The sequence below is a fragment of the Colletotrichum lupini genome, chromosome 7 (assembly GCF_023278565.1).
Source record: "Colletotrichum lupini chromosome 7, complete sequence".
Lineage (NCBI taxonomy): Eukaryota > Fungi > Ascomycota > Sordariomycetes > Glomerellales > Glomerellaceae > Colletotrichum > Colletotrichum lupini.
This window is the reverse complement of record NC_064680.1, coordinates 3,463,602-3,476,506: the sequence shown is the minus strand read 5'-3', so window position 1 is coordinate 3,476,506 and position 12,905 is coordinate 3,463,602. Positions and strand designations below refer to the sequence as shown.

Here is a 12,905-nt window from a genome sequence, read left to right as displayed (position 1 = left end):
GCCCTTTTTTCTTCTTTAATTGCATCGCATTGCAACCGCGACACCCACATTGCAGCGATTGCGCGGAATCCAGCCACCACCACCACCACCGACACACCACTGCAATCCGCGACCATGGATTTCAACAGCTCGTCGCCTTTCCCCGAGGGCGTCATATCCTTCTTGGACACTGATCTCTATAAGCTGACGATGCAATGCGCCGTCTTCAAGTACTTCAAAGACGTCCCAGTATCCTATGCATTCACGAACCGCACCCCCGAGAAGAAACTCTCGAGAGCTGCCTTTAAGTGGCTCCAAGAGCAAATCCGAAGTGAGTCGACAGAGAGAGAGAAGCCCCTCCAAACCCCCACCTACGACTATCGAGACGCAAAATACCTGTGACTGACTCACCCCGCGCTGCACCTGAACAGAACTTGGCAACATCTCCCTCTCCGACGAAGAATACCGCTTCCTCAAGACGCACTGCACCTACCTGACCGACGAATACGTCCAGTTCCTCAAGGAATTCCGCCTGCGGCCGAGAGAGCAGGCCGTCGCGACCTTCCACCCCGTCGGCGACGACACGGGCGCCGACTCGGACATTGGCGACCTCCACGTCGAGATCAAGGGCGCCTGGCTCGACACCATCCTCTACGAGATCCCCCTCCTCGCCCTCACCTCCGAGGCCTACTTCCGCTTCATGGACACGGACTGGAGCTACGAGGGCCAGGAGGACCAGGCCTTCGCCAAAGGCATGCGCCTGCTCGAGGCCGGCTGCACCTTTTCCGAGTTTGGCACCCGCCGCCGGCGCGACTACCACACCCAGGCCCTCGTGTTCCGCGGCCTCGTCAAGGCGAGCAAGGAAGGGGAGAAGAAGGGCCTCAAGGGCAAGCTGACGGGGACGAGCAACGTGCACCTGGCCATGCGCTTCGGGATCCCGCCCGTGGGCACCGTCGCGCACGAGTGGTTCATGGGCATCGCTGCCATTCACAACGATTACAAGGCCGCGACGGAGCTGGCGCTGCGGTACTGGGTCGGCTGCTTCGGCGGTAAGCTCGGCATTGCGCTGACGGATACTTTTGGCACGCAGGAGTTTTTGAGGTCGTTCAGTCAGCCGGTGCACGCTCTCGATGGCGACGAGAGCAAGTTCAAGACGGCGGACGGGAGCAGGCTGTTGACGTACGCTGAGCTGTTCCAGGGCGTGCGCCAGGATAGCGGCGACCCGGCGGACTATGTCAAGATGTTGCGGACGTACTACGACAGCCAGGGGATCAAGGATAAGAAGACAATGGTGTTTTCGGACTCGCTTGATATTGAAAAGTGCCTGGAGTACCAGGCCATTTCGGAGGCGGCGGGCTTCACGCCGACGTTTGGCGTTGGTACGTTTTTGACGAATGATTTCAAGCATTTGAAGACGGGTGCCAAGTCGGTGCCGTTGAATATCGTTATCAAGCTGAGCTCCGCCAACGGAAACCCGGCAATCAAGATCAGGTCAGTTCCATCCCTTGTTGCTTCTCCTACTGCAATTTTGGTGTCGTGTGCTAACGGAGACTGTCCAGCGACAATATTGGCAAGAACACCGGTGACAAGGCGACGGTGAACAAGGTCAAGGGCGAGCTTGGTTACGTTGAGAAGGAGTGGAAGGGCGGTGACGAGACCCAGCGTTGGGGCAAGGACGAAAGCAAGGCATAGATATGTGGTGAGTGCCACTTAGAGCTCGTCTGGCGACAGATTATGCAAGAGCCAAGGAGGGAGGAAGATATTGCAAGAAAGTACCTAGATGAGCATTACGAGACACAGGTGGGAAGGTATGGTGGAATTGGAAACGCATTGGTAATGACGGTAGCAGGTGTAGACCTCGCGAGATACCTATTGGATAAACGAAGCAGTGGCATATGGCCAGCAGCATTGGCATTGGACATTTCTTCCTTCTCCGTCAGATGTGTGCTTCTTGGGAATAGCAATGGCTCGATATCTTTGTGGCCTGCTCGCTTCTGTGATGAGTGTTTGAATATGTCGACCACGAGCAAAGCAATAGACATGTGTGATCGATGCCATGAATTCCTCGGGGAAGCAAACCCAAGTTCAAGCTCTATCGTCTGACTTCTTGGCCATCTTACTGGTGTTTGTGCCTCGATAAATCCGGCCACCTGCTACTAAGAGTAATAAGATGTACTACTCAAAGCGGAAAGTCGACGTGAGAGGGAAGAGTGCCTCCAGCCTCACTACGGGAAGGGAAGGTATTACTTCCTCCTTTCCAAATCCAGGAGCAAGGGAAGGTACTCCTAGGTGAGACACCTTCTTGCAATGAATGAGTGTTCAAGGCCAGGAAGGTCCCTTGGCAAGATACCTGAGGCAGGTGAATATCACCCAGGAGCGGCCCCACCAGCACCTTCCCGCCTCCACGCGTCTCCTTCCTCCCAAGGAGGATGAGAGGGTACTTAGGGGGGCCTATTCGCCTTTCCTGTCACCAGCACCCCATCCGGCCATTTGGCCGGGTGGTTAGACTCTGACGCAGAGTCGATAGTAAATGAAATACTCCAATGACTTCCGTGCTGGAAACGAGGGGCGCGCTGTTCGAATCCGAATAGGGGCGTGAATTATAAGGTCAGTATCCCCCCTCCATCCCTGTTTATTTTTTTTTACTTTTTCTTTTTCCTTTTTGATTTTCATTCCAGTGTTTTTGCGGCCGGACGTTAATGCTTCTGATGTCCCAAAATCTCAACAGAAAGGTACACACACACACACTTAGGGGCTGGTTCTTGACTTGCCCAGATGGAAATGGTGAGCGTACCATGAAAAGATACAGGCAAGACTAGGTAAGATGCTCAATGTCAATGCCTACAGGCGTACTCTTCTTTCCCTCTCATGATTGCAGAAAATGGAAGAGGACCATCCTTTCCTGCTCTCTTGAGCGTCTGACTTGAAATCTGGAAGGCCCTCTCTCATTCTTCCTCCATCACTTGCTTCCTGCTTTTCGCCCCTTTGTGCAATGAGCAGCAGCGGTGTGCCCAACATGACGAACCGCATATAATCCCCATACCTCCATGCCATCCCAACTTCAACCTCTTCTTCTCTTCCATCCACCTCGTTTTGATTTCATTCTCTCCAACACATCACACTCTCGCTTCAATTTTGGCTCGTTTTCTTGGAACCCAAGTTTTGGAACCTTCATTTCCTCGGGCAGTGCTGTCCATACAACACAGTCTTGTCATTCCCCTCATTCTATTCTCGGGCGTTTTCAGCAGCAAAACACCATCATCATGCGGCTCCCTGGGCCCTCGATGCCCTCACAACGCCAAAGCCAGACAGCAGCCGGCATCGCTCTCGTCATCTTGGCCCTCTTCACTGCCTTTGCCGTGAGCCAGGCTGTTCGACCATCCCAGGAAGAGTCCACCCTCTCTCAGAGAGACAACATCGTCCAGGCCAGGCAATTCCTTCCATGGATCTTTGGCGGTGGTCAAACTACCACCATTGCGAATCCTGCTCAACCCGCCATCACTACTCCTCTCCCTGCGGCTGCACCACCCACCCCTAACAACCAACAACAGCAAGGTCCTCTTGGCGGTGTCATTCCTCAAGTTGGCCATGTCATTCCCAGCCTGCTCGCTTCTTTGACTTCAGCACTTGCGGCAGTGGTGACTCCGGTTCCATCCATCCTCAACCCTGGAAATGTCGTACCGGTTGTCACCAATGTTGCACCCGCGCCGGTTGTGTCCCTACTCCAGCCTGGCGGCGGCCCCGTCATTCCAACAGCCATCCCGAATGTCCAAGGATCCAACGGTGGACTCCTGCCTCCGATCCAGAGTGCAGTCAACAGCATCGTCGGTGTTGATGGCTTCGCTCTACCTCTGCCTGCCGGGTCTGGACTGCCCGTGCCTCTTCCGACACAAGTCGTTGGCGGCATCCCGGTTTCTGAGGTCACTGCGGCTATTGGCAACGGCGCCTCCATCATCACCAACATTCCAGAAGTGCTTGTCAGCGTTGTATCCTCCATTGTCGGCCATATTCCCTCAGCTGTTAACAGCCTTCCCTCACTGATTCCGGTATCTGACATCGTCGGTGCCACCGCAGTTGTCCCAGGCCTTTCGTCTTTAGTTGCGAGTGTCCTGCAGTCAGCTTCAGTCATTATGCCGCTTCCAACGACAGCTCCTCAGCTCCCTGAAGACTTGCCTACCGACGGAAATCTTTGTACTGGAGTTTTGTATGAGAGCGGAATTCCTACTTTCATTGCTGTTCCTTGCCCTAGGCAGTCTTCTCCTCCCGCCACGTCGGCGGCGCCTTTGTCTAACGCCCCAGCTTCGAATTCTGCAGTCGTCCCAGCAAAGCCTCCTGTATCTTCTCAACCTGGCCTTTCCACTCCTGCAGCAACTCCGACAGCTGGACCTTCGCAGCCGCCTCCAACAGCATCGTCTCCGGCTGGTGGCGCAAACGCTACTTCTCCTTCCAGCAATCCTACGACGCAAGCTGGAGCTGGAGGTCCTGGCAACAATGACCAACCGCAGAATACTGCTCCAGCAGGCCAGCCTCAATCACCTGTGCAATCTTCGAGTCCGGTGGATCCCAAGCCAGGTAAGAGACAGTCTATCTCGATTTGCACAGTGTACTGACTTACTCCCCTAGCCAATCCTTCACCTGCTGCCACTCAAGCCCCCAACCAGGCAAGTAGCGGTGCAGGACATTCGCCAGCTCCCGCAGCCAGCCCCCCAACAACGTTGACCGTCGCTGCCGGAACACCTGTCTCCAATCCCAACGGCGTGCCAGCCAACAGCGGAAACGGACAGAGCCCTTCTCCGACGTCTCAGGCAGGCGGCTCGGTCTTCGGAGTTGACGAGGGACAAGATCCTTCCTCTGGAAACAACATACCACCAGGCACACCAGTCATCCCCATTTCCGATTGCCCTGCCGTTGTCCAATGCCCTGCATGCCCGGCTTCCCCAGAAAAGCCTCCTTCCGGCTCATGTCCTTGCCCTGGTCGAGGCTACTCTTGTTCAGAGTGTCTCAATGGATGGTTTTGTCCCCCAGAGGAAACTCCAATGCTGCCAGCGCCCTGCGGAATGGGATGGCCTTGTTACCACTGCAAAGGTGGCTGGTACTGTGCTCCCGACAGCAACAACATGGCACCCGCTGCCGCAAACGATCCTCCCGTCGTTGTGATCAAGACTGTGACAGCTTTTGTCGCTCCCCAACCTACTGGAGTCGGCAATGGTGGTACCGGAGACGGTGGAAACACCAACGGTTCTGGCCACAGTGGTAATGGCAACGGGGGCAACGGGGGCAACGGCAACGGCAACGGCAATGGAGCGCCTGGCAACCCTGGCGCTGGCAATGGCGGCTCTCCGGCTGCATCTACGCCTTGCACGACGGCGAGCAATGGTCAGTACACCGGCCCTCCAGGAAATGGTGCCGGCTCGGCCCCCAATTCCGACCCGGACAACTCTGGCAGCGGCAGCGGCAATGGAAATGGTAATAGCAACAGTAGCGGCAACGGTAGCGGTAGCGGGGACGTAGGCAACGGCAATCCTGGCAACCCCGCATCAACGCCTTGCACAACCACCGGTGGCCAACCCACGGATCCATCTGGGTCTGACGGTGGCTCTGGAGATGGTTCTGGAAACAGTGGTCCTGCCAACATCCCCGAACCACCGGCTGCATCTCCTGCTCCCCCTCCGTCCAATCCAAACCCTCCAGCTAGCCCTAACCAACCTCCCGGTCCTGTCTCCCCGGCACCTAACGGAAATCCTCCAGCTGGGTACGGTAGTTACCCTGCGAACCCTGCCAACGGTAACTCAAACAATGGACCTGGTAACGGCTCAGGCTCAGGTGCACCAAGCGGCAACGGAGCCCCTAGCAACACCGACCCTTCAATTCCAGGACCCGGCAGCAACGCAGGTGCAGGATCTGGCAACGCAGGCGCAGAATCTGGCAATGAATCTCCGGATAACCGTGAACCTCAACCCGCTCCTGAGGTTACTGGCTGGGAGTATCTTGGATGTTTCAAGGACTCTGCCGTTCGAACGCTCGATGGCGACCCATCCATCTATTTCACAGGGAGCATGTCCAATGAGAAGTGCATTGCACATTGTGGCTCGATGGGTTTCCAGCTCGCCGGCACGGAGTACGGCAAGGAGTGTTGGTGTGGCACTGCGTTCCAGCTGGCCATACGCATCCCGGAAGAGCAGTGCAACGAAGTCTGCGATGGCAAGTCAACCGACATCTGTGGAGGTGACTGGGCTGTTACCGTTTACAGTCGAAGCGGCCGGGCTTTGAGCTTGCCGTCCGATGACGACGTTGCCAATGGCGCCGGCGGTGGCAACGGTAACGGCAATGGCAACGGCAACAGTGGATCCGGCACCGGAAACAATGGAGGTGCCGGCACCCCACCTTCTGCACCTCAGAATCCTGCTGCGGGACCTCCTGCGGCACCTCCTTCCGTACCGCCTGCATCACCTCCTCAGACACCAGGTCAAGGTCAGCGTCCACCACCCCCGGCAGGAAATCCTCAAGACAGCAGCACTCCTCCTGCGTCTCCAAATCCTGCACCACAGCCTCAGATCGACATTGCTTCTCTCATCCAGAGTATCATCAATGCGCTGCCCAAGGCCCCCCCTGATGGTGCATACGGCAGCAGTCTTGGAGCAAGGGACTCTGGGTCGTCTGACAGCAATGGACTCGCGCTTCCCGCCAACTCTGCGGTTCCCGATAACAGTGCGGGAGGTTCGCCGATGATGGGTCCGGGTCCTATCAACCCTATGGAAGGACTCAGCCGCTATGGTGACGAAAACAAGGAGGTGCCAAGCCGGAACATGAAGCGCAGCAGTATCATAGGGCGGCGAGCGGCCGCGAAGTTTGACGGTATTGTCTGCGTTGGAGAAGATGGGAATGATGGCGATTGCTTGGCGAAGGCTCAAGTCTAGAAGGAAAGAAGTTCATGTTATCACGACGTTATCATCATGTATGAATTATGATCACGGATGCTGGGTTCTCGTTTCTGCACTTACGGTTACTGAAAGTTTTTGGTAAGAGGCGGGCTTTGACGTATGAATATTGCCTGGCCTCAGATAATGTAATGAAACATGACTTTGAACGTTCCATCTTGAAGAACACTGTTTGATTGATCTTCAAGCTTGTCCACTTTGTAATAAATCAGATGAGACTGCGAGGTCTAGAACTTGAGAATACACCCACCTCCGTTCCGCGTCCTCAATGCTCCCTCAAGCTATCGTTCCCGTGGTGTGCGGTCGGCTTGCTGAATTGGATCATCCTAGAATTTCCATACCTGTTGAACACACTACAGAATAGTGAGAATATGAGATAGCTAAGTACTAGTCATTCAACATTAACTATATGTAGACCTTGGGCTCGTGATAGCAGGCTATGACGCCTCACACCTCGAGACTGAGGGAATTATCTATTTTCTAAGCACATTGGATGGAACAGGCAGAGACAGAATTTGAACACGGCTGCACTAAATACTTCCCTCATTGTTCACACGCGAGTCGCATCCAAAATGGCATCCGTCAACCACCAATCCACCCTCTCGAGCTGAGCCTTTTGCGACACCTCGAGCTGCGTGCTCGTGGGCAAGCTCGCGTTCGCGTTACTCTGGTACGCGAACTGCGGGACCAATCTCACGGGGGACTCGACAGACTCCCCTGCTCCCAGGGCGCCGTAGCTGTGCCACGTCGGCGAGGTGGCGAGCTTCTCCTTGTTCGGGTCGCCGCGGCGGATGAAGCTACCGATGTAGGCGCGCCACTCGAGCGCGAGGCTCTTTTCAAAGGGCGTCATGACGGCCGTGGCGTTCTGGAGGTAGCTGTTGTCGGCGGAGTGGGCGACGTAGTTGAGCGGGTACGGGTTGGTGCTGGAGTAATTCGTGCCGACGCCGGGGGCGTTGAAGCGGAACGCCCAGACGTTGTTCTCGCCGACGGCGTTGGACAGGTATCGTCCCACGAGGCGCTCGGAGCCGGTGATGCCTTGCTCCCCGAACGGGCTGAGGGCCATGATGTACGACTTGAAGAGGGTCAGGAAGAAGTTGTCCGGGCTGGCGTAGCCAAAGGTGGAGTTGTTGGGGTAGTAGCTGGCGGCCTGCTTGACCTGGCTGTCGGTCAGGTTCCAGATTCCGTTCGTGGTCGGGTCGAGGGCGCTCGTGTTGCGGGGCGCCGTGTTGGCGCCCTCGTCGTTGACGAAGCCCACGACTGTCTTGACCTTTGCGACTTTGCCCTTTTTGAAGAGCCGTGAGACTGAGTCGGTTAGGGTGACGCCGTCGATCATGGGCAGGAAGGCGCCTGAGCTGCCAAAGGTGAGGTTGTTGAATTCGCTGGCGGGTCCGAGAATTACGTTAGCAGAGGGACTTGTTTTCTTTTGCCGGCATATCGGAGTTTCAAGGTGGTGGTCTCATACCCTGAAGAAGCCTTGTATTTGAGCAAGGCGTTGTAGGCGTTCACCAGTGCAGGAACAGAGGCGCCTTGGAAGCAGTCCAACTGAGCCTGTCCGCCCGTGCAGTTGAGCAGCTTAAAGTACTCGGCGTTGCGGTCCGCGAGCTCGTCGACGCGGAAGCTGGGAGACCTCTGCACGGAACGGGGCACAGCCTTGGAGAACAGACCCTGGTTGTCCCCGTCGTAGAGCACCATCTGCGAGACGACGGCGTAGCCACCGCCGGACTGGCCCATGACGGTCACGTCGGCGGGGTCGCCGCCAAAGGCCGCAATGTTCTGCTTGACCCAGCGGAGGGCCTGGCGCTGGTCGAGCAGACCGGCGTTGGCCGAGGGCAGGTCGGGGTGGGCCATGAAGCCGAGGGCCCCCAGGCGGTAGCCGACGTTGACGGCGACGAAGTCCTGGCTCTGGCCGACCCAGTCGCTGAAGTCGTTGTTGGGCGCCGCGCTGTACTGCAGGCCGCCGCCGTGGATGTAGAACATGACGGGGAGCTTGTCGCCGGCTTTGGCCTTGGCGGGCTTCCAGATCCACAGCTTGAGGCAGTCCTCTTGGCCCGGGCCGGAGCGCGGACCGACGATGTTGCTGTTGATGACCCCGTACGGCGCGCCGGCGAATTGGACGCACCGTAGGGCGTTGTCTGTCACGTCGATCACGTCTGAGCCGCGAGCCGCGAGGGCCTTGGGGGGCATGAAGCGGAGCGAGCCGACGGGGGGCTCGGCGTACGGGATTCCCTTCCAGGAGGCGACACTTTTCGCGAACCCAAGAAATTCAGAGTCAGCTATGTAGTTCGTCTCGGGAGGATCAAAGACAAGGAAGGACAAGGGTGCGAGGTTAGAGTTAGAGTTCCGACATACGTTCCGTTGTTCTGAACCACGCCTAGGTAAGAACCAGCCGAGCCAAGATTGACGACAGGGTTGGTGGCATTACCGCTCGGTGGAACGCCGGCACCAAGAGCGGGCGAGGCCGCGAGCAGCAGCGCGGCCGCGCTGGCAGTCAAGACGAACTGCATGACGAAGTCTGATTGAGCTTGGTGTTTCGCCTTTCCTCTGGAGATGCGATGCCGTGCCCGAGATCCAGCTTCAGATCAGGTCTTGGCGGGAGGACGCGATGGGATCTTTATAGCCAAATGGCCGGCAGAGGCCCGGCTGGCCGGCAGCCCGGCTGGAGCCAAGCTGGAGATCGCGGAGGGGGGGGAAACATGGGCATGGCAAGGATGGCAGGAAGAATGTTCAGCAGAAGTCGAGATCAGATGAACTGCCGACATGGGGTAGAGATGAAAGAAGCTCGAGAAAGATGCTTAGATGCTGTTCGAAATGCGGAGAATGTGGGGATTCTCTGGGGTGCGCTGCGATTTCCCCAGATTGTTTCCCCGCAAGGGGGGTCATTGCTTTTCCCCGACGCCCTCGCACAATGATTACCAGAGTGCTGGGCCCGTAGACCGTCGTCATCCGTATCATTTAGCATTCTCCCGCGATGGGGAAGGGCCAGCGGCAAACTGCCATCTCTTGGGGCTCGTGTGGGCCTAGTATCATGTCCTAGCCGAGGCAACCTTCCTCCTACATACTTTTTCTTAGTACGCACTATTAGTACGGGCTACTCTACTACACTAACCTCCTTAATAAGGCCTATTTTAACCCCCTTCCTCCTATACTAACTATAACTAGCTTAGGTAACGGCCGCTATACGCTACTATAGTTATTACCCTCTTTAAATACTTTTAATACCCTCTTAAGCTTTATTACGATTATTTAGTCTACGCTACTTCGGTCCCTAATTAAAAAATACCGCATTCTAAACTTTACTAAAGTAATGTTTATAACCCCTAAAATTATAAAAGTTCTAATTACGAGACCTAAGCTAAACGTATTTATTATTATAACTTAGTTTAAACTAATAATAATAACCTAACCCCCCCCCTAACTATAGAGCGCGTTTTAATAAGATTATAATTATTAACGAGATTAAGACCCGTTTCTCTAGCCTCTACTTTATAAAAGATATTACCTTCGTAGCTATTTAAGAGTCCTTTTAGTTACTAAAAAACTCTAAATACGTTATTATTATAAGCTATTATATTACTAAGCTCGAGGCTCTTTTTAAAAAACCTTAGCTATTACCCGCTAGAACCTCTTAATATAAGCTAGATTATAAAATTATAACGGGCCTCTTTTTTATTAAAGTACTTTTTTAGAGCTCTAATTACTATACTTAATATCTTATTAATTACTAGCCCTAGGGGCTTATAGCTCGAGCTTTAAGTATAATAAGTAATTTATAAAAAAGAGTTAAAAACGTACTTCCCTCCCTTAATACTTATATTTTTATCCGCTTTAACTTTAAAAATCCCTATTACTAAATAAAAATACGGTTTATTTATAAAGAAGTTATTAAAAACTACTCGCTTAAAAATAAAAATATTAGCCCGGTAACTAAGGTTCTAACTAGTTACGTACTTACCCTAAAAACCTTAAGAGTATAATAAGCTATACTTAGTTACTATACTTAGCTACTTAAACTTTTTAATATAATTATTATTAAAAAATCTAAGATTTAGTCTACTTATATTATTAAAAGCGTTAAAACTTAAATCCCTAGCCTTAATAAGTAACCCCTCGATTTTAATATATATATCTAAAACGAAGTTAGAGTAGTAATAAGGATAACCCCCCTCTATTACTAGACCTTTAGCTTAATAAATAGCCCCCGTATAACTTATATTATATCCTTTTTAAAACTAATAAAAAGGCTTTTTAGTATTTTTAAATTAGTAGTAGCCTAGCTACTTACCTACCGACCCCTTCCTAAGTAATACTAAGTCTACTTAGATTAGTATAGCTCTAAGGACTATACTAAAACTTAACGCTACTACTATTATAAAAAGCTAAGATATAATAATAACTATACTACGATTATCCCTTAGTATATAAATTACTAGGGGCTATATATAAGTAATTATACGAGCTACTTTATACGCTTTTAAAAGAAAAATAGTATTATTATCCGCTAGACTTTTTAATAAAAAAACTCCTACGTAAGGTAAGTAAAGAACTCTATACGTAAGCTACGAAGCTCGACCTCTTTTTAAGCCCTACCCCTAAGTTAAACTTTATAAAGTCCTTAAGCGCCCAGCTCTAAGATAAAATTATAAGTATTAAAATAAAAAGACTCGCTAAAAATATTATTTAGGGGTTTATAATTATTAATATAGCTACGTATAATACTAAAAACTACCTAAATAGATAAGAATAAACCTACTTAATTATTATAAAATTAAATAGTACTATAAATTCTATTTTAAAAAGCAGTAACTACCCTCTCTTTAAAAAATAAAGCTCTAAACTCCCCCCTAAAGATAGTTTAAAATACTAAAAGCCTACCCTAAAAAGAAAAAGTAAGAGTAAATATAAAAGCGCCTTACGTAAGCGCTTTATAACTACCTATAGCTAGTATATTTAATATATATTAAAATTAAAATACTATAGGCTAACGTATAAAAAAATAGCTATAAATACGACTACGCCCTTATTATTATTAAATTTAAATAAGTAAATATTTTATTACTATAAAAGCTATAATATAATATAAATAAACTATAAAATATTACTAAATCTTACCTTAGCTTTACCCTATACTTATTAATTTAGAACTAGGCTATGATTACTAATAAACCCCGGGTCCTTATATACGTCCGCTAGACCCTCCCGTACTTAGTAATATTTAATATTATAAAGCTCTTTTACTAGGACTTATTTAGAGTACGTATTTTAAAGTATTATATTTTTAACGTTTACTACGCCCTTAATAAAAAGTATATATTAACGGTACTTAATTACTAAACCCCCCTATAAAAACTACTTATTATAGGGGATTTAAACTCCTATTATACTAACTAGTAGCCGGGGACCCCCTTATATACCCCTAAGAACTACTTTACTAATTAAATAAACGGCTACTACCTTATTATACTAAACCCTATAGGGGTCCCTATTTATAAAGCGGGTAACGTGCTTAACTTAGCTATTTCTAACGTCCCCCTAGCCCGGACTTAGATTACTAGCTATATATATACTAAATCGGATTATAATACCCTTATTATAACTATGCCCCCTCCCGCTAGCTTAAGTAATACGTATTAGTTAAAAAAGAAAAAGCGGAGGATTAAACTAGAAAATATACTATAGTTCGTAAAGAGGGTTAAGGAGCTAACCTAGGTATTATATATTATATATAATACTATATAAGACCTCGATCTAACCATAAAGAGCCTTAATAACGTACTTTAGCATATTTATATTTCCTCTTTTACCCTATACTATATAGGGGGTAAGGGGATAAAGTAGTAGGACGAATTATATACTAAAGTTAATAAACGCTTTAAAATAGTATACGTAACCGACCCCTAATCTCTTATTATAGCTATAGCTAATTAATAATATAATAATACTATATAGAGGGCTAAGGCTACTATATAGGCTAAAATAGTCTCCTTTATT

At 50.5% G+C, this 12,905-nt stretch overlaps 4 protein-coding genes across 4 annotated transcripts; 3 read left to right on the top strand and 1 right to left on the bottom strand.

Moving 5' to 3' along the window:
* Nucleotides 1–114: 114 nt before the first annotated feature.
* CLUP02_14078 (nicotinate phosphoribosyltransferase) lies at nucleotides 115–1,671 on the top strand (the record flags this gene model as incomplete). The annotated part of the gene is made up of 3 exons (XM_049293011.1): nucleotides 115–310; nucleotides 411–1,470; nucleotides 1,539–1,671. The coding sequence occupies 3 exons, from the start codon at nucleotides 115–117 to the stop codon at nucleotides 1,669–1,671; spliced, it is 1,389 nt and encodes a 462-aa protein (XP_049150157.1).
* A 1,355-nt stretch (nucleotides 1,672–3,026) lies between these two features.
* CLUP02_14077 (WSC domain-containing protein) lies at nucleotides 3,027–6,896 on the top strand (the record flags this gene model as incomplete). The annotated part of the gene is made up of 2 exons (XM_049293010.1): nucleotides 3,027–4,551; nucleotides 4,603–6,896. The coding sequence occupies 2 exons, from the start codon at nucleotides 3,027–3,029 to the stop codon at nucleotides 6,894–6,896; spliced, it is 3,819 nt and encodes a 1,272-aa protein (XP_049150156.1).
* Nucleotides 6,897–6,943: 47 nt separating this feature from the next.
* Nucleotides 6,944–7,232, top strand: CLUP02_14076 (uncharacterized protein; the record flags this gene model as incomplete). The annotated part of the gene is made up of 2 exons (XM_049293009.1): nucleotides 6,944–7,087; nucleotides 7,149–7,232. The coding sequence occupies 2 exons, from the start codon at nucleotides 6,944–6,946 to the stop codon at nucleotides 7,230–7,232; spliced, it is 228 nt and encodes a 75-aa protein (XP_049150155.1).
* A 235-nt stretch (nucleotides 7,233–7,467) lies between these two features.
* Nucleotides 7,468–9,421, bottom strand: CLUP02_14075 (uncharacterized protein; the record flags this gene model as incomplete). Its single annotated transcript, XM_049293008.1, has 3 exons — nucleotides 7,468–8,296; nucleotides 8,380–9,159; nucleotides 9,267–9,421. 3 exons carry the CDS (start codon nucleotides 9,419–9,421, stop codon nucleotides 7,468–7,470), a joined length of 1,764 nt encoding a protein of 587 aa, XP_049150154.1.
* Between the last annotated feature and the right edge of the window lie 3,484 nt (nucleotides 9,422–12,905).